The sequence below is a fragment of the Dipteris shenzhenensis genome, chromosome 14 (genome assembly GCF_047967505.1).
Source record: "Dipteris shenzhenensis isolate YYH24624 ecotype China chromosome 14, Dip_SZ_1.0, whole genome shotgun sequence".
Classification (NCBI taxonomy): domain Eukaryota; kingdom Viridiplantae; phylum Streptophyta; class Polypodiopsida; order Gleicheniales; family Dipteridaceae; genus Dipteris; species Dipteris shenzhenensis.
In genome coordinates this window covers 39,401,886-39,429,826 of record NC_141609.1, presented here as the reverse complement: position 1 = coordinate 39,429,826, position 27,941 = coordinate 39,401,886, and the positions used below count along the sequence as shown (strand labels likewise).

At 42.1% G+C, this 27,941-nt stretch overlaps 1 protein-coding gene across 1 annotated transcript; it reads right to left on the bottom strand.

Annotated features, from left to right (window-relative positions):
• Positions 1-16,249: 16,249 nt before the first annotated feature.
• On the bottom strand, positions 16,250-27,066 carry LOC147894607 (uncharacterized). Its single transcript, XM_087385346.1, has 7 exons — positions 26,562-27,066; positions 24,167-26,456; positions 19,975-23,859; positions 18,505-19,848; positions 17,051-18,411; positions 16,699-16,834; positions 16,250-16,499 (listed from the first exon to the last, which is right to left on the bottom strand). The coding sequence occupies exons 1-7, from the start codon at positions 26,673-26,675 to the stop codon at positions 16,435-16,437; spliced, it is 9,195 nt and encodes a 3,064-aa protein (XP_087241472.1). The 5' UTR covers positions 26,676-27,066; the 3' UTR covers positions 16,250-16,434.
• Positions 27,067-27,941: the final 875 nt, after the last annotated feature.

Here is a 27,941-nt window from a genome sequence, read left to right as displayed (position 1 = left end):
CTACTTTAAGGATTTCATGGAGGATGTGATGGGAACAATGGAAATGCATGATAGTGATCCTTCATATGTTCTAAGAAGTTTAATAAAGCCAAGTGATGTCATGGAAGTGTTGAAGGACCCTAGACAAAAAGGGCTACGTAAACAAGTTGCTAGAGAGGTAATGAAGGATTTCAAGGGCCTCGTCCAAGCAAAGGAGGTGTTTGGAGCTTGTGATGTTGCTGGTGTAAGTCCTGAAGCTTACAACTCTGTTCTTTATATTTTCAAGTCTGCTATGGAGAAAAAGTATAAGATATCTACAATGCAATTGCCAACACTGTCGTCTGTAAGGCTTGCACTTCAAGAAACAAACCAATGTGCTAGAGAAAAGATTGGAGGATACCATTGTGTAAGTGTCACAATGACTTGGAAGAGTAAAATGAAATCTGGCATCCAAACATTTGAGATGAATGCTTTCAATAATGCTTACGTGGATGTAGAGAATTTGTAGAGCGCCATGGTCAAATTCTATGGGATGAGAGAAGAAGGTAAGAGAAATTCCCTCTTCACATTCAACTTTATTTCTTCTGATTTCTATATCCTTACTGAATTTCTCTTTCATTGTACAGATGGCAAGCTAGTATTTGTTATAAAAATGGATGAAGCTCAGTTGGTAAAAGAGCACAAGCTAGAGAGGGTGAGCATTTATATTATGAACAATGCCTTGCATTTTGCTCAAGGGGATGAGGAAGTTGAGCAGGGTTTCTCAGTCCAATCTGACAAGGACATATGGTGGCTTGCAACCTTTGAGACCTCAAAAGAGTGCCACTAGACATTGAAGTGGGTTTTGGAGAGAACCGACGTACCATCAATTATTCAAAGACAAGAGGGAGGGCAAACATTAATTGTGGATAGGCATGGAACGTTTTAACGTTTCAAGTTGAATGGCATCTAGCTGGTGATTTGAAGACCCTCAAGTGCTTGTATGGTTGTGATACAGGTGCAGATGCAAAATGGACATGCTTGTATTACACCACTCTCATAAGATGCAAAAGGGAAGCCTACACTGGGAAAATGGCATCCTTTCTTGCAACCAAAGTGCAGCCCCTGATCGTCACCAAAAGGATCCTAAGTGGGACCCCATACTACCAATTCCATTGGAGAGGGTACACGTGTGTACTTTACATGTTGAACTGCATATTCCTGGTAAGTTACTCTATCTCCATCTAGTTTATGCTTAGAATTTGAGGCCACAGCAAGTATATGCACAAGGCATTGCAAAAGCTAAAGAATTCCTCTCACTAATGGGACTTCGTGGAGGCAATGTGAAGCTTAAGCAGGACAAGAAACAATCAGGAAAGACACAAAAGCTTCCTGCTAAAGTGTCCATGGGTGGAGGAAAGGTAAGGAGGTTCTTGTCCAACCATAATGCTGATAAAGAAAAACATACATTGGCTCAAAGCACCCTAGGTTAGGAAAACTGGAAAGATTTGTGTGAGTGCACCACAAATCAAGCTTCACAGCTGCGAATTGCTACTTTGAGAGCAAAATTGTGGACAAAGCTTGATGCATTTATAAAGTTGCTTAGACAAGGTCAAACATATAAGCTTTATTATGAGAGATTCAGGACAACATCTCATTGATGGTAGAAGCATCAGGGGAGTCACATATTACACATTACATGGTAATCCTCCTTAGGTTGAAATTTTGTGCTTTGAACTTGAGTCAGTTTATGTTTCTAATACAATGTTTTTCTTTACAGCATATTCTTTACGCACATGCACCATGGTTTGTGGATCAATGGGGCCCTCTGTCCATTTGGAATACTCAAGGAATGGAGAAATCACACTACAGAGCAAAGGCAGCATACTTCAAGAATACAAGGCATGGGGGTGGTATCGCGTGAAGCAATGCACTACACAAAATGTTCGATTCGTTTCATAGATGTCTAAAGGCCAAGACTCTCAAGCACGATAAGGTAGAGGTCTCACGTCTCACAAAAGCGGTTCAACATGTCAAGAAGACAAGGAGATGTGCTGCTTGGAAGTCCTCAACGGGGAGCCAAGGGATTGCGCTTTGGTTGCAACGTAGAATCAGACAGGGGAGGCGTTGGGTCCTAAGAGAGCCCCAAATGTAAAATGTTTGATGAATAAAGTTAACAATATTTTGAGTCAATTATAGATTCCAAAATTCACAAATTTGTTTGGAAATTGCAGAATTGCATGTGCGACATGGTAGGGCGGAGGGGTGAGTGGGTTGGGAGGGAGGGTGGTGAAGAATAAGTATTATCGAATTGGCGACAAAAGACTGGGGGGGAAGGAGGTGCACTCAAAAAACCCTAATTTAAAAGAAAAACTCTAAAGTGCTTTGAAAAAGACTATATAAAGCACTTCAAAACCTTAAAATCCCTCATTTCTATGGCACGAGTTAAACAAACTACTAGACACCATGGAAGTAGAGAGGTCTCCCAAGAGGGGCAAAATAGTCCAGTCAATCATTATCGATTGCCCCTCCCTCCTCCGTGGTGTCTTCGCATGGAGCATGCAGACCAACAAGAGGAGCAAGAAAGGCAAAGAGAGGAGATGGAGAGATTACAAGGGCCACAACAAGAGGAAGTATTTGGCGGGCTCGTAGATATAATGAACCTTGGCCCGAATCCTCTAACCAAAGCAGACCGCACGGAAGAGCATCAACAACCCTCTGTGCCTCAATATTATCAGATATGAGGAGCCTCTAGTACGAGCTGAGCAGCAGCCTCAGCCTACTGTCTCAGCCTCATGAAAAGGAAAAGAGACCAAGGACAAAGCAGACCCCTAGGCACGACAAGCCACCTCAAAGGACCCACCAGACACAGGAAGACGAGTCTGAAGAGGTGGTTGCAAGGGAGGAGAGGCAAAAGAAGTTCAAAGCGGACAAGTGGCCATGGAGCCATGTCCAAAGGCCACTTCAGGGTCCCTCGAAGATTAAGAGGCACAAAAAATCAAGCGTGAAGGCACTTCAAGAGATCCACAAGTTCCAAACCACTATGGATAATCTCATTCCCCGTGCACCCTTCCAGCGTGTTGTACGTGAAATACCACAGCATTACAAGAGTGATGTGCATTTCACTTCAGGCGCTATAGGAGCAATTCAGGAGGCAACGGAGCTGATGACAGTAGGTCTTTTTGAAGATGCAAACTTATGTGCTATCCATGCCAAAAGAGTAACAATGATGGACAAGGACCTTGCACTCGCCAAGCGCATCCGCTCCGATCCCTCCCTTAGGCCCTAGATGTTGTTTAGGTTCATTTCATGTAACTTGAATCATTTTGTAAATCTCTGCCCTTTGAGGCCAATGAATAAAAGATATTTTTATGTTCTATTACTATTCCCATGTTATTATACATGTTACGTGATGCTTTCCATCAGTTTATGCAAGTTTAGTGTAAATTTGAGTGGTCAAATGATCATGGGGATGTTGAAGAGATGCCGATGGAGCCCCCACTCCAAGCTACTCCTTATGAGAGCAATGCAAAGCATGAGCCGTCCGCACATGGAAAACATGATTCGTATATGAAGCAATATGTATGCCATTTCTATATTTCATCACCAAGGGAAGAAAGTCAGGTACTGGAACATTTCTGCTGCTTGTTTTTTAACCATCTACTTTGAAAACTGGCTCTTTACCCAAACAGTGCGTCAAAGGTGGGCTTCCATTACTATCCATGCAAGGAGCAATAAGGGGCTTTCATGACACAACAGGAGATCATCGATAGCAACATCATTGGGACCATCAATTTTTGTAGTCAGCAACATAGAACCAGGAGGTTCAAAGTTAAAGTATTGTGGTGCCTGCATGTCCAGCAAACCCTTCATGTGTCCCAATTCGTAGTTGCACTATTCGGGACTCGCAGTAGAAGAAAATAGTACTAATATCACTTCTTTTCAAGGCATACAACAAGATCATTACCTTCCACAATGACTGAGCTTTCCCTATTTCCATTCTTTTTCCTTGATACGAAATTACCCAAGCGGTAGAGGAGTAATATCAACCCATTCGAAGCATTTTCAGCAAGCACCTGCTTAACGTCATGCCAATTATGCACCCAAGCTTATACTTCCAAAACATCAATGAATGATCAATGATATTTGCACTACAACTTAGACAGACTCTGTTTTTTATCTCGTTGGTGCCATACCTTACATACAACTCAATACCAGCTTTTAAGTTGATAGAGCTCACATTCTTGGACATGCTTTTGAAGTGAGATTGTCGATAGTCCTTCAAGCAGTAGCCCAATATGCCATGAAACCTGTGCATGTTATGCTATTTCAAAGCACGACACGTGATCACTACTCCTTCCGGTTTATTGACATTCCAGCCAATGTATTTTTTATCAGTCTTTCACTGACATTATGCTTCGAGCGTAGATACGAATGACCATCTGGAGATGCAAATGGGAAAAGGCACCTCCTCTTTCCATAGCGTAGAAACTCGAGACGCATGCTTCTTTCAAAAAGCTCTGAACTTTCATCACCACACCTAAATCCACATCGCTAGCTCCCACACCTTTCGTGACACTCAGCTCAAACTGTCTTGAAGCACATCTCTTACTCTTTTCCATCAGAGACCTTCCTCTCTTGCACTTAAGCCTACACCATGCCTCCAACATACATGTAAATCCCACCAACTTGGCTGAGAGCAACTTTAACATGCACACAACAAAAACGAAACACAAGACTTATGGGGGCATATCGTTTGTCTGTAGGTCATCCTCCACATTCCCATCATCATCCTTTCATGTAGTCTCGTGCTCCTCTATTGCAGCACATCACCTAGCCATGCTTTTCCCTTTCATGCCCACCCTCCACATTGTGCTTCTCCACACGGTCCGATTTATTCTCCATCTTCCAGCCGTCGACATCATGGGAGCTTCGTGAAATCACTAGGACAGAGGTTCATGAAATTATCCCCGCTTTACTGAGCCACCTCCTCTTTACTGAGGGAGGAAGGCTCCAGAAGCCACTCGACCAGCCATGCGAACTGGCTACCATGTGGTAGCGAGCTGTGAATGAACACCTAGACTCCTCCTCCCCCCCACCCCTTGCCCCCTTTAAACTAATGCATTAGGGGAATTTTGGACTCAAAAAGGGCCTCTTGGATTAGTCCCTTAATATTTGTGATTAGTAAACCAACCAATGGGAAGGCTTGGGCATTAAAAGAATGGAGGATTCCATATTGGCTGCTCATTGGTGGAGAGACTTCCCTTGGTCCAATTAGGCTCCCACTTGCCTCCTCTTTTCCCCACCACCTCTTGGGGCATTTACTCCCCCCCTTTGATTTTTTCATGGTCCCCCTACCCTCCTCCCTCACTCCGTGGGCCCCCAAAGTCACAAGTTTTTTTCCCTCCAAAAAATCAAAATTTTCCAAAAGTGTCCCCAACCCCCCAAACACCTCCCAAGAGGCCCCCCAAACATGTTTCATTGACTCCTGACCTTCCTCCTAGCCTCTTTCTCCTCTCAGCCTCCTCCTCCTCCTCTCAACCTCCTCTCAAACTACTACTCTCAACCTCTTCCTCCTCTCAGCTTCCTCCTCTCAACCTCCACTCATCCTCCCCCTCTCAATATCATTAGCCTCCTCTCAACATCCTCACAACCTCTTCTTGCTCTTAGCCTTGTCCTTTCAATCTCTTCCTCTTTTCTTTCTCGCATTATTTCCATATTTATCAAGCGCTCCTCTTCCCCTGGACCAGATGTAAGACACATTTTGAAGGAGTACTTCATTTTGGGATTGCTGAAAAGGGGCTTGTATGGGAGTGATGGTAAGAGGACTATGTTGTGGAGAGAGAGAGAGAGAGAGAGAGAGAGAGGGGGGGGGGGGGGGGGGAGAGAGATGAGAGAGACAGAGAGTGTGTGTGTGTGTGTGTGATTTCACTAAAAAAAACTCTGTGTGTGTAAGAGAGAGAGAGAGAGAGAGAGGGAGAGGGAGAGATGGATTCCCATGCTCTGTGCGTGTGTGTGTGTGTGTGTGAGAGAGAGAGAGAGAAGCAAATGGATCATGATGTAGTGGGCACAATAAAGATTTGAGTTGATTCCTAGGCTTTGTTTGATTTGAAGTTATTTTGTAGATATTCTGATTTCTATTACTAAGTTAATGATTTAAAGAAATACTAATGATTTACTTATTGCAATTGTCAGGATGCATCAAAATTGACCATTTAGGGATGTGCCAAGCACCACTACTACAATATCTATGAGAAGTGAATTCATGACCACAATGGGGCATGCCTTACAATAATTATTATTTTCTTTGATAGATCAAAAATTTAAAGATCAAGAAGTTATTGGAAAGGCACATGGATGTAATACTATCTTTCATTGAATGGAAGCATTCATGTACATTGGCTATAAATGATTTGATTGAATATACCAAGAAAGTTTTTATACCACATTGGATATCTATATTTTGTTCTGTAAATTATCATATTAATTCTTTCAGAATGTATTACTTTAGGTTAATTGTTGTATTGAGTTAGCCAGGACAACTTTCAATTACTACATGAATTAGTGAGATGAAGAACAATAGGTTGTGCATGGATGAGAGTAGCTAGGTTGTTTGTGGAATCTTGTCGATGAGGTGTAGATGTAAGTCTTAAAAAGAACTGATGGGGCATGGATTCCTTAAGAATAAATTCCTTTATTAGGTGGTAGGTTGTCTTTGGGACCTTGTGGATGAGGTATAGATGTACATGTTGTGTTTGGGATTTAAAATCAATGGGTATATGGTCTTTGAAAATATACTACTTTTAAAGATTATGTAGGTTCAGTTAGATATGAGTCTTTATTTACTTAATAAATCCCAATGGTGCCAAAATACACCACCTCATGCATGGATGAGACAAGTTAATGTGTATTATGTTGTGTATATGAAATATGTATGTAGCTATTTGGAAGTTATATTTACTTCTTGGACATTACATCACATTTGAAAACAATCAGACATAATTGCATGTGATCACTTGTATTTATTATTTACATAGAATGGGAGTTGGCAACCTTAACCCCCAAGTAATACATGTTTTGATGGAATAGTTCTACTCTTAAGTATTGCTTATATTTAGAGCTAGATTGATTTTTTAATTCAAGTAATAACTTTGACTCATGAATAATATAAGTTAGAGGGGATATTATAATTGAATATGTATTTAAAAACTTTGCCTTTATAATTTTTATCAATTATATAACATTTTTTAAAGATCTTCTTCAAATGTACCAAAATTTTGGATGTAATAAACACAATGCATCATTTTTAAATTTAAACTATGTGGAAATCAAGCATGCAAAGATTCAATAAGAAGACACGACAGGAACGGGTGGGAAAAAAATGTTTAATTTTATTTATTAAAAGAAGTGGAAAGCTTTTGAAGGTTTAAAGTTAGCATATCCATCAAGACCCGATGAAAGATATCCATATCATATCCTAATGTTTGGCATCCAAAAGTAAAAGTATTTGAGCATCTAAAAGAAGCAACACCTCTAGATCAATTGTACCATAAGCATAGAACATGTCCATGCATATCCATGCTATTGAATTGAGGTACAATGAGATTATTAGGGGCATACATATCTATAATATCAATGATTCTTGTATAAGGTAACAATTATCTGTAATGACAAATTGTCTTTTAAAGTTTAAGAGTGACATTTGTTCTTATTGGTTTTAGTGTAAGCACTAGAACAATAACTAGAGAAGGACATAATACATAAGAAACAAATATGATTGAATTTATGTAATAGATCAATCTTGGAGTATAATATGCATATGCATGCAAAAGTGAAAGGGATGCATAGGACATATATAAACCATGAATAGAGTTTGTAGATCAACCTTGTAGAGTATAATATGTGTACTTTTTGTGAGTACCCATTGTGAGACCATAGGTCATTGCACTGTAGTTTTGCTTCCATGATTTGTTTTCACAATTTCATCAATATATTGAGAGTGAGCACTTTGGAAAGGCAAATATGTTTGATAAGATTATTGATTTTGGGAAAGGTCTGTAGGAGAGAGTTGTAGATTTTACACCAAGCTACAACTTTGACACTTTATGATATACATGGTTCAACCATTCAGATGGCCAAATAATGGCCCGAAGATGTAAAAAAGGCACTCTAAAGTATTTTCTTGGCTTGAATTTGCATGCCCAAACTATTTTTGCAAGTTCTGATGCCTTTGCCTTTTCAGACTTTAAAGTCCTTCCTAGTAAACATCTAAAAAACCAATCGAACATAAGCCTTAGATGGCGAGTTTGGGCAGAAAGAGATGATAAAAGTTGTAGGGAATCAAAATACTATTAAAAGTTACACTATGAATTATTTTCATATCTTGCACCATTTAGAAGATATGGGTCTCCAAACAGGGCTGTTTTTTCCCAGTTAAAAAAAAAAGAGAGAGAACTTACTAGATCAAATCAATTGCAATTGCATGTAGGCATGGGGACCAGTATTTGGGACATGCAGAGACATTCTCCCAAAAAAAAATGGCCAGATGTCCCTAGATGTGAGCAAGCCCAACTTTTGGCCCGTCTGCTCACACCTAGGGCCATCTAGCCATTTTTTTTCAAATTTTTTTCGAGCGAATGTCTCTCTATGCCCTAAATACTAGTGTCTCTCCATGCCCCAAATACTGGTATTTGGGGCATGGAGAGACATTCGCCCAGGTGCGACTTTTGTCCAAACGGGGTCCCAATAGTGTTTGGGGCATGGAGAGACATTCCTACAAAAAAAATTTTGAAAAAAGATGGCAAGATGGCCCTAGGTGTGAGCAGGCATGACTTTTGGCCAGATGGGATCCCCGTCTGGCCAAAAAGTTACACCTACTCACACCTACAGCCATCTGGCCATTTTTTTTCAAATTTTTTTTGGGGGAATTGTCTCTCCATGCCCCAAACACTGTTCCCAGATGGCCCTAGGTGTGAGCAGGTGCGTTTTTTGGCCAGACAAAGTCCCAAATACTAGTCCCCAATAGTGTTTGGGGAATGGAGAGACATTTTCCCAAAAAAATTTTGAAAAAAAATGGCCAGATGGCCCTAGATGTGAGGAGGTGCAACTTTGGCCAAACGGGGTCCCCGTCTGGCCAAAAGTCATGCCTGCTCACACCTAGGGCTAGCCATTTGGACCCCGTCTGGCCAAAAGTCACGCCTGCTCACACCTAGGGCCATCTGGCCTTTTTTTTCCAAAATTTTTTTGGGGGAATGTCTCTCCATCCCCAAATACTGGTCCCCAACAGTGTTTGGGGCATGGAGAGACGTTCCCCCAATAAAATTTTGGACCCCGTCTGGCCAAAAGTCACGCCTGCTCACACCTAAGGCCATCTGGCCATTTTTTTTCAAAATTTTTTTGGGGGAATGTCTCTCCATGTCCCAAATGCTAGTCCCACGGGGTCCCCGTCTGACCAAAAGTTGCGCCTGCTCACACCTAGGGCCATCTAGCCATTTTTTTCCAAAATTTTATTGAGGGAATGTCTCTCCATGCCCCAAATATTGGTTCCCAACAAATCAAGTATGCCTAATAGTTTTTTTTTTTTTTTTGGTTTAAGATTGCCTAATATTTTTCCAAATCATCTTTTTTCTCTTTTACTTATTGGGAACCACTATTTGGGGCTCAATCTTGTTGAAGCCTTGTTGCCTTTCTTTGTTTACACAATACTTGTTCTTCTTGGCACAATTGATTTTTTGTATAGATGTGTGGCTAATGGGGTGTGTTGGTGTTCATTATAGAGAAACTTGCTAATCACCAGGAAGGGGTTGATTAGGGGCAAGAAGTAATGTCATAAGACACAACAAAGTCCTCTTGGCCAAGCACACATTTGGGCCAAACTTACATTGTTTGATCCAATTGCACACCCACATGCACATTGAGGCCAAGAGGCCTTTTTGAAATTGAGTCTTGGGTAAACTTCAACAAGCAGCAAGAATAAGACAACAATAATAAAACAACATAGATTATGATTTTACTTTATTTCATGAGAATGATAACATTTATTTATTTTAGAATAAAATAATATCAATTACCATAGAAAGGGCAAGTACAAGCAACCTCCATTGGGGAGCCAAAATATAGTGTCTACAAAAGGACACACTATAATATAATAGTTGTCTTCTAAAGGAAAAGAACACATACAAGATAGATAAATGTTGATGGGTATAGTGGTAAATGCTAAAGAATGACCACTTCCATCATGTTGAAGAAGATTCTTCCCTCTACCTTTGATTGCCTCAATGTTCTATCCATCCATGCTCAAGTTCCTTGAAATCCAATCGAGATTACTTCCACATATTCGAAAAGATTTGAATAATATTTATCCAATAAGCTACATGGAGAAGGTAGTTCATAATCCCTAGACGTAGCCCTCATGCACCATGTAGCTTGCACCCTTTGATTGATTGCTTGCTCCACCGCAACCTGCCAAGAACACATTTTGTCACATGCACTTGTAACTCAAGAAACACTTCTACTTCTTATTAGTAACATTGAAATGGAACAATGAGAGATGTGAGAAAATAGATTTTCAAGAGTTACTGATTGAAAGTAATTAAAAATTTTAGATTACAAGGTAGCTTTGTTGTTACACTATCAACTACCAAGCACCACATTGTAGGAGAATCTTGCAATGGAGCCATGAGAGGGTTAGAAAAGCAACAAAAAATAATTATGGCGAGAAGAAAAAGAATTCAGGGGTCAGAAAGTGATTAAGTGAGAAGAAGAAGGATTGAGGCATTTGAAAGTGACTGTGGTGAGTAGAAGAAGGATTCAAGTGTTGGAAAGGGATTTGGGTGCATATGCATGGTTTGGGGGAAGGTTTGGAAGGGTTTCAATTCATTTTTGGCACTTTTGAAAATTTTCAAATTTTTGAAGGGAGTAGTACCCGCAAGATACTTTTTAGGAGCGGGGACCACCTTAGGGTATACAGAGGGTGGACTTCAAGTGGGAGAGGGAGATGCACTTTTTGGGACCACCAAAGCCTAGGGAGGTGTACTTTTTTGGACTCATATGGAGGTGATGGGGCCCTTTATAGACCTTATTAGTTCTTAATCCATTTTGCTAATCCACTCCTAATGAGGCCCTTTTTGAGTCCAAAATTCCCCTAATGCCCATTTCTATTATGACAACGTGGTCATTTGAAACTGCAATTACAAGAAGGAAGGTCGTGTAGGTCCAAGGGCTTCATTACGAGGATGGCAATATGGTTGTAATGAAGCCCCTGAATCTCCAAGGAAGTTCAAGGGATTCATTATGACCACGTGATTGTAATGAAGCCTTTGGGATTCTTTCTTGCAATTGATCTTTACTAATGATCACATGGTCATAATGAGCCTTCAAACCATTTGCATAGTGTGAATCTTATGGAAGTGTTGCATAGTATAATGAAGAATGTGTAATGATGTTTCATGTAAAGGGTAGTTCCAAGTTGAAATCCTGACTTTGGGTTGGTTTGAGTTTGGCAAGTGCAAAATTGGATGTAGATATTGAAACAGATGAAACAAAAATGCCAACAAATACAAGGTTTATCATCCTCTTTCAGGTGAAGCTGGAAGGTAATTCTTTTATTACCAAGAAGCCTTGATACATTGAAACATATAATCCAATGAGAGGAACACTTATGCATGATGTCACTATCTTTCACGAGACCAAAGAATGAGAGTAGGACCTTGGTTTTGTTGTGAACGTGGTGTATAGTCTAGATAAAGAGGGACAAGAGTTATTCTCCAACAAAATAAAGATGCTTAATAATGAATATGTCATTTTGAAGACATGCTTTGAGAACCTTGATGTAGTGAAGATGGACCCTACTAAGGATAACAAAGAACATTCAATGAGAAGATAGGGTTGGTACTCGAAGGACTATTGTACTCTAGGGGAATGTGGAATAGAAAGCATTAGGAACATCCATGATGGGTTTTACAACGTTAAAGAAAGTGTAATAGAGAAAAAGAAGGGTTCAAGAAACAGGAATGCTACTTAAGATTTAAAATAACAAAAAGGAAGAGAGAAAACCAACAAAAGATGTGAAATAATGTAGGAAAAAGGAAAAAAGATGAAGCTAGGAGATCTTATAAAATCCATGACCAAAAAGATGAATAAAAAAGAATCCACCATAGAAGTGCTTATAGCCGAGGGTGAAAAACCTTTTGTACCTTATGAGGCACATATAGGATCTATAGTACCTTCGGTACAACTAGAGCAAGTTGCAGATGTAGAGATAATAGTGGGGGAAATACAAATATTCGAGGATGATAGAAAGCTAGGAGAGGTCTCCCTTGTAAAGCGGGGCAAGTCTATCCCTTTGGAAGAGATAGTAAATTTGAGATTGCTTCTACATTACTTTGCATCTCCAAGATGAATGTTCTGTTCTACATTGCTTTGTAGCTCTAGGATGGATGTAGAACACCAAGCGGAGCATTTTTGTAAGGCCACACTTTATGGACACCATTGTGGAGCTCATGCCATGAGATGTTAAATCACAAGTCCCTCTCCTTGCCTTTAGGGTAGAAGACTTTCCAAAGACACAATTTGTTATCATCTCAGGTAAACATTCCATTGACATTGCAAAAGTGCTACAAGAGTTGGTCTCCATTTTAAAGCAAGTGAAGGTGCTACATTAGTGAGAAAGTTAATGCCATGATAATCATATTGATGAAAAGTTAGATAATTATTTTCAATATTCTTTATATCTATGTATTTACACCTCATTTACACACCATGAATCTATTTACATGAGTATCTAATGTTAATGACCATGTCATCATATTGATGAAAAGTTTGATAATTATTTTCAATATTCTTTATATCTTTGTATTTACACCTCATTTACACACCATGAATCTATTTACATGAGTATTTATTTATATTGATATGATGACATGGTCATTAACATTACACTCTAACAATTTGAAGATCTTCATAAAAAAAGAAGTAGAATATTGAAAATTTGCCCTAAAAATCTTTTTGTATAGCTATCTACATTATCAACATAATTAATGGAAGGAAAATGATGGAAAACGTATTTAGTGAATATTATGAATCTATATATATACATACACATATATACATGCATGCATACATACACACACACACACACACACAGGCACACACACACACACACACACACACACATCCACAATCTATCTATCCATGTATCTATCCATCGGTCTGTCTATCCATCCATCCATACGTCTATCTATGTATCCATCCATCCATCCATCTATCTATCTAACCATTCATCTATCAATCCATCTATAGATATATATGTATGTCTCTTTATTTGTATGTCTATCTATACATATGTATGCATGACGCATGTACGTGCATGCATGTGTGTGTGTGCATGTGTGTTTTTTTGTGTGTGCGTGTGTGTGCATGCGTGCGTGCACGTGCATGCATGTGTGTGTGTGCAGCATACATATGTATGCATTTATGTATGTATATACTTATGCGTATATATATCAAGTGATATAGTTATAGAATGAAAAGCTCATTAATAGAAATTCGAGCTAGCAAAAAAGTGGGGTAAACTTAGTTCATACCTATCAATTTGTAAAACTTGGTTGATACTTGTTAAGCTTTTGAGCAAAGCTTGACATGTGGCGCTAGCAAGATGCTTGTCAAAACAAAATTATATTCTTTCCTAATCATTGGATAAAAGGATAAAGGAACCTTCCGATGACCATGCAATGTTGGCCTTAGACTTAAGGGTCAATTTCAAGACAGTATTGTAGTATGGAAGGTGTCTTAGGTAGAAGTGTTCGTCACACTAGAGTCAATGTCAAAGACATTTTTATGATGGTCTTTTATGGGTTCTAGTTATGACGTGTACAATCAAGAAAGATTAAATTTAACCTTCCATCAAGATTTTTAAATTTTAGTGTCATCCACTTGTCTATCTGAAATGCATAATGAAATTGTAAAGCTATTAAACCAAACTTAGCATTGGAAGCACCATTATTCATGTTGAAATTTATACACAAGACACCTTCTAATCTATTTGCATCTACTATTGTTACTCCTATTTATTAATTAGTCACAATTAACATAAGCTTTCATTCACATTTCCCTCTCCCCTCCATTTTGTTAAATCGTATCCTGCTCCCGCTCAGCTTTCTCCCCTAATCGCTGCAAACCTCTTTTTCTTCTCTTCGCATCTACTCCACTCACATTCGCTGCCTCCCTCCACATTTCCTCGCTGCCTCCCTCCTCCCCCTCTCACTCCCTCCTCTCTCCTCCCACTCCTCTCCCTTCCCTCTACCTTCCACTCCTCTCTCCCCCTTCCTCCCCTTCTCTTACTCCTTATCTTGGAGAGCCCCCGTGCTTGCACTATACTGCCCCCCTCCTCCTTTTATACTATCTTGGAGAACCTTCTGGATTTGAAGGCTTCTCGATGAAGCCTTCAACCTACTGCACCACCAACTCAACTGCCTTCTCCCCATCGCATCACGTCCTCCCCATTGCATTGCATCGCATCGCCTTAGTGCCTTACCTTCTCTTAGTTTTTGGTGCACACCCCCGAAAACACACAGAAATTAATTATTGCAAGTTTTTCTCATTGGGGGCCCTATTTGCAATCATGATCGATTTAAATATTCAAATATTGAATTTACAAAGTGCGACCCCACTATATAACCTATGATAGCCGACTAAGCCAAGTATGTGAGGACTGGAAGGGCTCCCCATGTTTACACGAGTGTGAAAGGCTTATGCTGGTGCTACTCAACTGACATCCCATAAACACGTCCCCACGAAGATTGCGAGCAAGAGCAATCAGACCTGACAATGCTTTTGAAAGCCAATGAGCTCTCTATAGGCCATTATGCATTGCATGGTTTTGCAAGCCAATTAGTTCTCTATACGCAATGCTCGGCTAGAATCCTAAGATTTCAAGATGCTTGGTCCAAGGATGGAGCTAAAATGCCAGCCCAGCATGCTTACCCTAGAGTCACCCAACTCTAGAACTGCATGGGGCTGTGAGACTTGCATGCAGAGGTAGCCAAACGGGGAAGCTCTTAAGCTCCTCCAATGTGTGGGAGTGCAAGCTAGCTAGTGTTGAGTGATAATGAGATGGGCAGTACAAATATGTGAAATCACCTGTGCAGGATCATGTGGCATTCGCTAAGGTACTAGTCTTCTCTGTCAACGATCTCTAAGACCATCCTGTCTTGCTGCCTAGTTTGTGAGACCCTGTGCCGACGATGGTAACTGAACACTTGGGTAGGCTCGAGCTGTTTGTTGCGAGGACGTCTACATTGTACTGACCTGGGAACTGGCTCCATAAGATGTGGCTGCGTAGATCTAGTGGCCATGTATAAGCTTGGAAGGCTGGGTAGATCTAATGAAGAATTTTAGGACTGGCCTCACGTACACAAGAGACATCTCTTTAGAAAGGCCTTTGTGATAGGACATCTACCTCCCAAATTTTAAACCATCTCCAAATGTCCATCATCCAACCTGACTGGAGGAACTCACTCTTGGGGTCGACAATTAGCTTCCCAAGGTCTTGTAGGGGAAAGAGTCATGTGACAATGGCCAGATACTGTTTCGGTCGTTAATGCCACGTATGGCGCCTATGTCCAAGAGTAGAGTAGCGATTACATGCTTTGCTTGCTAGCAAGCTTGTGATGAAGTGCTTCTCGACTTTTCTCTACCTCAAACTTCTACTCCGAATAGAATTACTTGGTTTTCCAACACCAGGTGAAACCTACCTACTTGAGTTCCTAAAAGCATAATAGCTTCTCATTTCAACCTCGATGCGTGTTCTAGAGCACGTAGCACATTTGCGAACGCACAATACATTGATGCCCATGTATCTAACGGACGCAACCCACCTCTAACCCACTGTTCTGGCGAAATGTATCGAGTATATCCATCAATTTCTAGGCATTGTCTGAAGTGAGTGAGTGAGAGAGAGAGAGAGAGAGAGAGAGAGAGTAGATGCAAGTCACCAAGGACACAAACAGATTTACAGGTTACGTCCAAATGACTCATTCGGATGGAGGGATAAGCAATCCTTCCAACAACATACAGGCTAGACAATGGTAGGTTGAAAATAAACAGGCAACAGCTTGATTATAAAGATCTCTCTCTCTCTCTCTCTCTCTCTCTCTCTCTCTCTCTGCTGCTTTCAATGTTTTTAAAAGTCACTATAAGCTTGTAATGAAGCTCTATACAAAAGTCGAGGGACAATCTAGGCTCCCAAAATGTGATTGACTGACCACAATTAGAACTTTAAAAAGCATAAATCTGATCATAACCGAAGCATGTCTTTAATTAAATTGATAACAATAAGCATGATGGTGGATATCATGCATATTCCGGAAGGTTGCAGTTACACATGTCAAAAGATAGACAACACCGATCCTATCCTAATACACAGACTGAAAGACACCCCACTGGAGCAGCGAGATGCTGCCCGCGTCATTCACAATGTCATCGATGATGAGACCTTGCAAAGTCCCTCTTTGAAGGAGTTGGTGCCTGTGGGCTGGCTATACCTGCACACAAGACAACAGCACACAAGACAACAGATCATGAGATTTACAGAGCACGTTGCGGAGGCAAGCACACAAAAAGACAGGTTAAATGACTCATGATGGAGACCCATGAAGGAGATTCAGGTTAGGCAGAGAACTTGCACGTCTGCAACGAGTGGGGCAAATATAGATTAACTAGAGAGAAAAGCAGGCTACATACTTTCATTCCCTTCATATGTAGACAGAAGATTCCTTGGTCTGTGTGTGTGCACAGATTTTGTCGAGGGTGTCTTCATTGCACTTGGAGTCTGGGTAATGTTCGAAGGCAAGGCCTTCAATGCGGATCTCTGCCCTGCCTGCAAAGCCAGAGAAAAAGTCACTCTTTCAAATTCAACTTCCTTCACCACCACAAGCCGTAAGGCTTGAGGGGGAAACCAATAACTTTCCTCAAATACCTAGCACATTCCACGTAAATGCATTCCCTGGTTTTCAGTACTGGAGCAACCCTTTGAATAGTTATCACGGAAGCAACCCTTGAGAATGTTGATCACGAAAATGTGAAAGCAACTTACAGAGGGAAGCTCCCTTGGATGGATTGTGTCAGTTTTGTTCAATTGCTTCCTAGCGGAGAGCCCATTTCCTTTGCATGTGACTTGAAGCTTCCTCAAGCTTACCAAAGCTGCATCACATTGCTGCATGGACTTCTCCTTAGAAAACTCAGCATTGATGCCCTCTGTTGTAGGCTCATTGACCACTTGCCCTTCAGCATCTTCCAGTGACTCTTGTTCACAGCCTCCTTCAGGAATTTGTGTCCTAGACAAACTCATGCCTTCACTGTACATCTTTTCACCATCTGCCGCAGAAAGGAAGCCCTCTTTATCCTCAAAGGCTGCCCCAGGTGGCTCCATGTGCTCAAGAGTGTGTGGTGATGTATGCGCAGCATCTGTTTGCCGCTTGGCCTTGCCCACGGACAGATTTTTGTCATAATCTCCATTGTGTACATCTTCCAGACCAAAATCAATGCCTTCCTTTTCCATCATTTCACCATCTGCCTCAGAAAATATTTTATTTTCATGCTTGAACGGTGTGCCAACTAGCTCCATGTGGTTGAAAGTGCCTTGTGAAAATTGCTCTGTGCAATCTGACCCATCAACATCATCCTCAGGTTGTGATGGAGGCAAGAAATTTGTGGCATTAAATGGTGCCAAAGACAAGAAGCCCTCTGTATTCTCCAAGGATGGCCCAGGTTGCTCCACTTGGATGATCGTGCTTGGTAAGGAATCCTTGGCATTTGATATGGAAGCAGCTGACACATGAATTGCTTGATCACTATAGGACTGAATAACGGAATCTGAGGCATGGCTAGGCTTTCTGGCGCTGCACTGAGTGGGCGAGTTAGGGATCTTAGCATCTGCAATGTCATCAAGCGCATTCAAAGGAATGCTTGCAGGCTTGCCCAGCAAGGTGCTTTGGAAAGTCATGTTAGTATGTACTTGTGGTAACTTTGCAAGATTCTCCGTCGCTTGGTCAACAGAGGTTGATTCCATCATACAGCCCACATCATGAAGTGCTTCATCACTCCCACGATTAGTTCTTTGCAATGGAGTTTCGCGTTTGGCAGTTAATTCTCTGCTTGCTTCGTCTTTCTTGTCAAGATGCAATGGATCTGCAATGCTCTGAGAGAACTCATTCGTTGTCTCAGCTTCTTGTGTTCTGCCCTCTTCAGATACCAAGCTCTTTCTATTGTCTTTATGACTATTACAATCCATTGCTGGCTGAATATTTATTGATTCCGTTTCTTGCACATAGGCAGGTATACTTGCATTGCTCTGAGTACCCTGACTACTACACAGGATGTCATCTGTTGTCTTCATAACTTGCATCTCAGAAGCACAATCTGTATGGATCGTAGGCTCTACTTTCCTCAAAAAATCTGCAGCAAACAATGTATCACTATCCATCCTAAAAAAGACTTTCGAGGACTCATTCTTTAACAACAGCGTAGAAGCAGGACTAGAAGTTGTACCTTCAAAAATGGTGTTCAAGAAAGATATGGCAATGCTTTGAGCTGCCTCTTCTGTCACTGAGGTTTTGAGAGGAGAAATAATATCATCTGAATGTTCATCATCCTCATTGCTTTCTCCCACATTGACTTGGTGCAAAAAGTGTAATGATTCCGTAATACTTGAATCTGATCCAGTCAAGTCTGTGTCTTGTTCATGAACGTTGATTCTGACACTCAAGTGATTCTCCTCCTCAGGCTCTAATGGCTGAAGAAAGTTAATCTCTGTACGGTCCAACAGAGGTGTGAAATCTGCAAAAGCTTCATCCCCTTCACGAACCCCTTCATTGCATTTCAGGTCTGCCTGCATAATGTCCAAAGGTTGGAAAAACTGTATGTCTACAATTTCCCTAGTGGAAGCTTCAACTGCACATTCCTTCCCTTCATCTATTATGTGCACTTCCTCCTGGAGATCTTCAAGGCCTGGATCCAAGAATTGGATTCCTCCAAGAGACTCTGTCTCTTGCTTCTCAGGAATGCAAGTGTCAACTGCAAAATTTTCAGCTTCCTGTTTTGTTGTTCGAGAGAGAGATTCTGAAGGTGACAAGGTTTCTTCATGGACCTTTGCCTGCCCAAAAGTCTTCCTTTCTGGTACAACAGGACTGTTGTAGTTGGTTACATCTGTCATTGATTTTCCTTCACAAAACCTTTCATTGCTGTCAGTCTTAGTGCATATTATTCCTTCCTCCCACCGGTTGAAGCTGATATCCTTAGCGTTCTCTGATTTTGTAGGCATTTGATCATTCAGTTTTCTACTTCCATTGTCTTGGTCAATAGAAAACTGTATATAGCTACCTTCATCGTTGACCTCACTTTCCTGTTTGTCTATGCTACCTGAACAAGGTCTCTCTTGTTGATCTAATTCATATTGAACTACTTCAGACAGTGATTCCTCTAGACAATTTCTAAAGGAATCTTGATCTACTTCAGATAGTGATTCCTCTGGATTAATGCCATCTAATCTAGATCCCTTGTCTTCCATGTGAATTGTTCTACTGAAGTGCTCCATGTTTGTGAAGCTGCGATCAGCAACCATTTCAATCCGTGATTCAGCTTCATGAATTGCAGAGGCATTGTCAGCTTCTCCTTGTACATCCATTTCATTGGCTTCTGTCCTGTTCAGGTCATTGCCAAATTCATTTCTATCTCCTTCAGTCTCATCTTCATCAAGAATAGGGAAACCCATTTCCAGAGCAGTATCTGTTGACTCAGTTACTTGCACATCGGAAAATAATTTTGTCGTATCCTGAGTAGTCAAATCAGATCCTGCCCCATCTGTTGACTCAGTAAACTGTGAGCCGGAAGCACCTGCAGAATCAATACAAATTGTAAGTTCTACTTTGTTTACAGAATGTTAAGATTTTACAAATTCTGTATCACTATTCATTGCAATAGGGAGCTCCAGTAAAGACTGTTTTTTAAACAAATGCATACCAGCACAATTAGAGGTTCTGCCATCTGAATATGTTTGAACTCCTTGATCGTTCTCACCATTCTCTTCGGCATGTGTTGTCTCCAGAACAGGTAGCAGTACATTCCTGCAGGAATCAGGTTCAGCAAAGCCTGACAGTTTACCATGAATTTCATATCCATCTGTCAAGTTCTTACTCTCTTCAAGCTCTAATGGCTCAAAGAAGTCAGAACTTGTTTGTCCGAGGAGAGCAGAATTTACAGACATGAGATCAGCATAACCTTCAAGCCCTTCATGAACATGATCGTTGACTTTAAGGTCCAGCTCTGCACCATCCAATGAATTAGGAGTTTGAACTGCACATTCATGTCCTATCTCTTTCATACTCACTTTCTCATCAGAATCTTCAAGGCCCATGTACTTAAAATTGGACTCTTCAACAGATTCCTTGCCTGCTTGATCAACACCACAAACAGCAACCCCCTTACTGGATTCCAGGTGGACCTCAGAACTGCAAGTATCCACAATACTGTTAGGAGCTTGAAGTGTCTCTTTCCTTTGCACTCCATCATTGCCTTTCTGCTGCAATTCTGCACCGTATAAATCAGAACTGTATTTATCTCCATTTTCCCTGAAAGGACTTTGACCTGCACACTCCTCTCCTTCCTCTTTCATTTGCACTTCGTCCACATCCATAAAATTGGACTCTTGGGGAGAACCCCTGCCTGTTTCATCAACACAAATGGAAACAGTATACTCTTCATCTTCCTGATCTGCCAAAGAGGAAAACCTTGAAGCTGACAAAGTACCTTCCTTGATCATGGTCTGCCCATCAAGCTTGCTTTCTGATACAACAGAACTTATGGTGAACTCCGCCATTGCTTTTCCTTCCCAACTAACTTCATTGTTGAAATCTACAACATCTTGATGTCCTTGATAAGCCCCATCATTGCCTTTCAGGGCCCTCTCCAGACCCTCCAAAGAACTTGAACTTAGTGTTCGTACATTATCCCTGAGAGGAGATTCTATTGTACACGCCTCTCCCTGATCTCTTACATGCATTTCCTCCATATTTTTGAGACCTGTAATCATAAAATTGGACTCTTCAGGAGTCGTTTGTTCTATCTGGGCAGTAAAATTCTCATTTCCTTTGCAGACCCCATCTTTGCCTTTCAGGTCCACCTCCACCTCAGCAATGTGGAATGAACTTTCCATTACTTCACATCTTTTTCCTTCATCTTTCATAGGCACTCTTTTCTGAATATTTTTGAGGGTCATATCCATAAAATTGGACTCTTCAGATGATTTTTTATCTGTTTGGTCAACACCACAAATGGCAACAGAAAATTCTTCTTCTTCTTGCTCTGTCAATGAGGAAAATTCTGAAGATGACCATGTTTGTTCTTCAATCAATGTCTGCTCATCAAGCTTGGTTTCTGGGGCAACCCAGTGGTTGTCAATGGTTAAATCTGATATTGACTTTCCTGCCCAAGACTCTTCATTCATATCGGCAGATGTTACAGGTGTGAAATCTGCAAAACTCTCACATGCCTCCTCACTGTCTGTCTGATGGAGTTCCTCTTCAAGCACCTTGATGCCTATATCCACAGGATTAGACTCATCAAGAGAATTGTCACCCACTATTGTCTTTCCTGCCCAAGTCTCTTCTTTCATATCAGCAGATGTTATAGGTATGAAATCTGCAAAACCGTCACATGCCTCCTCTCCATCTGTCAGATGGAGTTCCTCTTCAAGCTCCTTGATGTTTATATCTACAGGACCGTACTCTTCAGGAGAATCATTAGCTGCTCGGTCAACAAGACGAGTGGCATTAGTAAGTTTTTCCTCTTCTTTATCTGTCCAGGACAAGGCTGACAATGTTTCTCCTTCCCTGATGAAGTGTTTATCAAGCTTACTTTCTAGAACTAGAGAAATGTTGTGAGTGTATAAGTCTGCCTCTGGATTTTCTTCACAGGTCCCCTTGAAGCAGTCCATTGGTTGAGTTATAGTGCATATTGCCTGCTCCTCCAACACTGCCTTTTCATTCCCATGGTTGTTAGAAACAGCTACTGAAAAACTACTCTCATTCTCATCATCAGTCTCGTGTTTGTCTCCGATCCCTATACATGGTTCCTCTTCTTGATCAAACTGATCACAAACTGTGTCCTCACAAAACAATGAGTACGATAGACCATAGCCATCTGAAACTGTTTTACAAGACGACTCCATCTTTGTAAAGCTGCTATCAATAGCAATTTCAGTCTCTGATTCAGCTTCATAAATTGTTGAATTGTACACAAATGTAGAATCTGCTTTTTTTACTTCACTCTCATCACCTCCTGTCATTGTTGGTTCGAGACCAAAATCGTGCAGTATTCCCTTGACCTCAGGCCTCAGGGCAAACTTGTCTTCTTCATGAACATTGAAGTCCACTCCCAGAACAGGAACTGTTAATACTGTTTCTTGACACACAGGTGTACGTGTGTTTCCCTGATTTGCCAAATCAGATGGGATCTCACCTGTTGATTCAGCAAATTGTGTGTCCAAAACTCGGTTCACAAGATCTGATGATCCAGCGATCTCTCTATCACTATCCACTACAAGAGGGAGTTCCTGAGGCGACTGATTCTTTAACCCATGCATGCAAATGGGACTGCAATCAGATGGGATCTCACCTGTCGTTTCAGTAAATTGTGTGTCCAAAGCTTGCTCCACAAGATGTGATGACCCAGTATCTGATGACCCGGCAATCTTTCTCTTACTATCCACTCCAAAAGGGAGTTCCAAAGATGACTGATTCTTTGGCACATGCATACAAACTGGACTGCAATTTGCACCATCTGTTTTACCAAGTTTCCTCTCACCTTCCATATCAGCTTGCTCCAGGATGGATATCCCAAAGCTATGCTCTTCCACAGAGTTATTGAGAAGAGAATGCAATAGACCTGAATACTTCTGATCAACCCCATCATTCATACTCATCTTTTCACCATGAGCTTCTCTTTTGTTCATCCCCATGCCAGGCTCAAAGAAGTTGATGCATGAACGTTCAGATGGTTGAACATGATGTGTATTTATATCATTTCCCACAGAAGTTTCAGCCCCATATTCCTCCCCTTGTTCACCTTCCATATTTACTTCCTCTCCAAGATCTCTGAGGTTCATATCCACAAAATTGGATTCTTCTTGAGCTGTCATAGAATATGGTTTTGAAAATGATGCTGTTTCTCCTTCAGCCACTCTCTGCTCAAAAGGGTTGCTTTCTGGTTCAATGGCAATTTTGTCAATGGGGAGATCAGGCGTTGGTTTTCCTTGACAAATCACTTTACTGCAGTTGATTGGCACAGACAGAGTGCACGATATATCCAAGCTTTGAAAACTCGTTTCCTGAACATTTTGTGCTTGAGTAAGGATTTGATCAGTGTATTGTGTCTTTTCTTTGCCATGGTCATCAGGAATAGCCTCTAAAAAGCCATGCATCTGCGTGGCATTGTTCTGTTTATCTATCTTACCCAGACACTGTTTTTCTTCGTTATAAATGTTATGCTGATGTATTAGCTCACCAGATTGCGATACATCATAGCCAGCAGGTCCTGTTTCACAAGATAACTGAGCAGCCACATGGCCAGCATCTCCTTTCTCTTTCAATAAAGGCATTTCATTTCCATGTAGCATCTCCTCCACATTGTTTTCATCAGGCTTATGAGGCTCTGTATAATTCAGTACATTATCTTTCTTTTCTTCTAATAGGTGCATTTGACTTCCAGGCAGTGCCTCCTCATTTCTGCCACCGGCAGAAGCTTGAAATACACACACGTCTGAAACATGGACTTTGTCATTTGCTTCAGGACTTTTGCTGCAAACCACGGCATCAATGCATCCATCACCTTCATGAGCAGAAGTGCCCACTGCAAGGAGGAAAAATAACGGTCAGATTCCCAAGTTTTACTTGCCCAAGTAACTAGGTTATGTGCAATCAGGAGGCAGCAGGTAAATCTGCCAATTATTTCCTAATCCTCTTTGCAAAAATGAATTGAAGGTAAATAGCTTAAACACAAGTAAAAGATGTGTTAATAGCAGGCAGGCTATTATGGTGCAACTACCAAATTTTCCTTAATCCTCCTTGCAATGAATGCATATTAAATGGCTCAAGGGCAAGCAAAGATGTGTGAAGTGGAGGGTCCCAACTATCGTGGTGCGATATAATTCATATACCTTTCAGCAATGCCTCCTGTATATCTGCTTCACTGTGCACTCCAGAGGAATCTTCATGATCATTCCCTTCGTCAGATGACAACTCAATGATGTGATCTACATCTGCAAGTGTCACTTCAGGAACAGAAGTGGTCTTTGAGGATTTTCTCAAGAACGCTCTTCCAGCTTGTCTCCCATTTGGCCTGTTATTCACATCTGATGCTGCCTCCCTCCTCTTAAGTGGCTCTAAATAGCCTCTTTTCCTCCTAATTTTCTTTTCTGTGCTTGGCTTCGATAAGCCTCGGCTTTGATCACCATGGCTAGTTGAGCTGCTGTCCACATTTCTGGTACTTTTGAACCTTTTCTTATGTGTGTCACTTGCTGTGCCTTGGGTTCTCTTTTTAACTGGGCTACTGTCTGTGGAGTTGTGTCTTCGTGTGTTTCGTGAGTTTCGCTGCTGATTCAAAGCACTCCTCAGATTATCAGCTTCCTCTGTTTTGGGTAGATCCAAAATGCTGTCATCCATATGCTCAGAGGCAACTAGGACAGGCTGTTTCCCAGCTGCTAGTGTGAGTCGCCTGCTTCTCAGCATGTGTTCCAATGGAAGAACGCATCCAACATCATTTTGCTCAACCCAGCTGCTTACATTGCTCTCGGATACTGCCTCTGTATTTGCCATTGCCTGGAAAACGTGGTCCTCTAATACCAAATCTGATTCCCTCTGAGCCCTTACACTGGCTCCCTTGCTCCTCAGTTGTTTTTGGACCTTCTCCCTCGTTTTATCTACAGCTCTTTTACCATGATTTTGGTGGTCCTTTGAAACTGCTAGCAGCTGATCTGCTTTCTTTGATTCTGTGATATCTGCAATGCAGCTGTCCACCTGTTCAGAAGCAGTTGATATATTCTGGATGAGCGGCATCCCAGATGCTGCTAAGGTAAGCCGCCTGCTTCTCCGTGAGCTTTCTGAGAGAAGACTATCGCCAGTTTCAGTTGATGCCAGACATCTGCCTGCATGAATGTTTTCCTGGACAGCTTGTTGCTTTGAATTGATTTCCTGTTTTGTATCAGCCCTCAGACTGGCTCTAGTGCTCCTGAGGGGTTTTTCAACATTGTTAGTTGTTTTCTCTGCAGTGCAAGTGAAAGCAGTGTTGCCAGGATGTTGTACATCGTTTGAAGCGGTTGTCAAATCATCTGTTTGCTTTGAATGGGGCATATCCAAGGTGCTGTTGTCGATTTGTTCAGAAGCAAACGGCATGGACTGCTTCCCAACTGCTGCTAATGTGAGTCTTCTGCTTCTGCGTGAGCCTTCTGATGGGTGGACATCTGGTGCTTCATTTGATTCAACCGGATCATTGGCTTCTGATCTAACCTCTGTATTTGCCGCCTTCTGACTCCTCAATCTTGCACCACCATTCGGAGCAACATGTTGCTCTACTCCCCTTCCTGATTCCATTCGAGTCCTCACACTGGCTCTGGTGCTCCTCTGTTGCTTTTGCACCTTCTCCAATGTTGTGTCTGAGGCAGCAATGTCGACATTTTTGTGCTCTTCTCCATCGCCAGCTTCACCTTCAGCAGCCACAGGCGCATCCACAGAAGCCTTGGTGGCTCCTCTCCGCGATGAACTACGAAGTTTTCCTTGATCTGTCTCCGTAGCACCCTTCTGAGACCCGCAATTGTTCGTTCCACTCTTCCTGGGCAATTCCCTTTTTTGTCGTCCGATCGTTTCCCCTGATTCGACGTTGGCGAAATTCTTCATTCCACTGCGCGTGTTGATCTCCTTCTCAATCATGGACGTCCCTGCCAAGCTTTGGCGCCTCAGACTACGCCAGCTCCGCCCACGTTCCTGCATTGCCTTGGACTCTTCATCGGTACTCTCGTTTGTGCTGCTTCTTTCTTTTTTCTCCCCTGAAGAGGAGAGTGGCATGTTCGTTTGTTCTGAATTTTGAGAATCTGCCTTGCCCGATTGCACCTGTACAATGTTGGCAAATGTGACAGTTCCCCTCTTCTTGCGAATTTGACTCGTCTCCTTCGTAACTGCATCCTTCTCTCTGGATTTCGGGCTCCGCGAATTTTTCCCCGGTGACCTTACTTTGACCTTTCCTCTCCGAAGCAGGATTCCGCCACCTTTGACTTTAGTCGTTGGCGAATGGGAACTTGCCATCGTCTTTTCAGACTTCATGTCATGGGCATCACTTTCGGCCGTCTCGCGATTTGCAGTGGCGTCTAGTGCGCCTGTGGAAGACGAAGCCTCGCGTCGCCTGGTGGCGCGTTTGTCTGGCATTTTTGCCACTTCGTCACGTTGGGGGTTGTGCTGTACGCGAAACACAAATAAAGTGAGCCGACCAGATACGAACAACTCGACAAAGGGGAGGAGCAGATAAACAGCGAGAAGAGGGGGGGAAGGGGGAAAGAGTACTTGGAGAAGTGCGGCGAGGGCGTGAGCCATCTCAGAATTGGTGGAGTTGGCGGGGATGGAGTGCTGTTTGCAGAGGAGCTGGAGCTGGCGACGGGGAAGGCGAAGGTAATCCATGAGGGGGCAAGCTTGTTGGGAGGGGGAAGGATGTGTGGAAGATGAAATCGAAGCTGGACATGGATTGCTCTCGCGCTACTCCAATTTCATCTCTTCTCTCCCGCAATTCCTTTCGATCTCAGCAAATTCCTTTCTTTCTTCTCCGATCTCATCTCTTTCTCTCGCTCGAATTCCTTTCTACTCAGGCCTCCTCATGCTCTGCTCTCAATTCCATCTCATCTCTTCCCTCGCTCGCTCACAATTCCCTTCTGCTCTCAGAGAGAATCTCTTCTCCCCTCTTCTTGCGCACCTGCTCTCGCTCATCAGCCTTTCTGCTTGCTCGCGTCGCTCCCTTCTCTCATTCTTTGTCCATCCCTGTGCTGCATTCCGTTCAACACTCTCTCTCTCTCTCTCTCTCTCTCTCTCTCAACCCCCCCCCCCCCCTCTCTCTCCCTCTCCGTCTCTTCCCGGCCATTCCCTCCAACTCCAGGTCTATCTCTTGCTCAAGCTGCCTCTCTCTCTCTCTCTCTCTCTCTCTCTCTCCAACTCGAGGTCTATCTCTTGCTCAATCTGCCTCTCTCTCTCTCTCTCTCTCTCTCTCTCTCTCTCCCTCTCCCCTTCCTCGCCTGCTCTCTCGTCCTACACCTAGTTCCCCCGCCTTCCTGTCTCTCGTCCGACGCCCTCGTGTCTCTCTCCTCTCTCTCTCTCTCTCGATCTCTCTTAACTGTCACCTAACCGTCCGGCGCTCCAGGTGCTTCTTCTCTCCTCTCGAGTCTTCGATTGCTGCAGTTCGGTTTGTGGTCGGGCGACAGTTGAAACGTGAAGGTGAAGCATGCCCAAAGGACCGTTGGAAGTTGGAGGTAAATTCAAATTTCAAATTCAACCTCCATTGAACATTCAAATTTTACACCCGTTATAAATTTTGAAACTAAACGGTTACATGGCGAATTCCAATAGTACACTTTTGCAGAAATTTTCCCACTCCATGTAGAGTGGATATTATAAAAAATTTAAGCTCACTTGAAAGGCATCTCTCTAAGGGTGGCGTACACATCGCCCCGTAGCCCTCCCACGCTTAATTTTAAACATGGCTACATGGTTAGAGGCGCATGCTTTCTATTGGCTAGCGGGATTCAAATCCCATCATTAGCATGTTTTCAAATGGGCAGGGGAGTTGAGGGTCTTTATACACTAAGGCTCTGCCTGCGATACACACTCTTCACAACCAATGGGAAAAAGAAAACCAATGGGAGGCGCTAAGGGCTTTACACACCACCCACCACACTC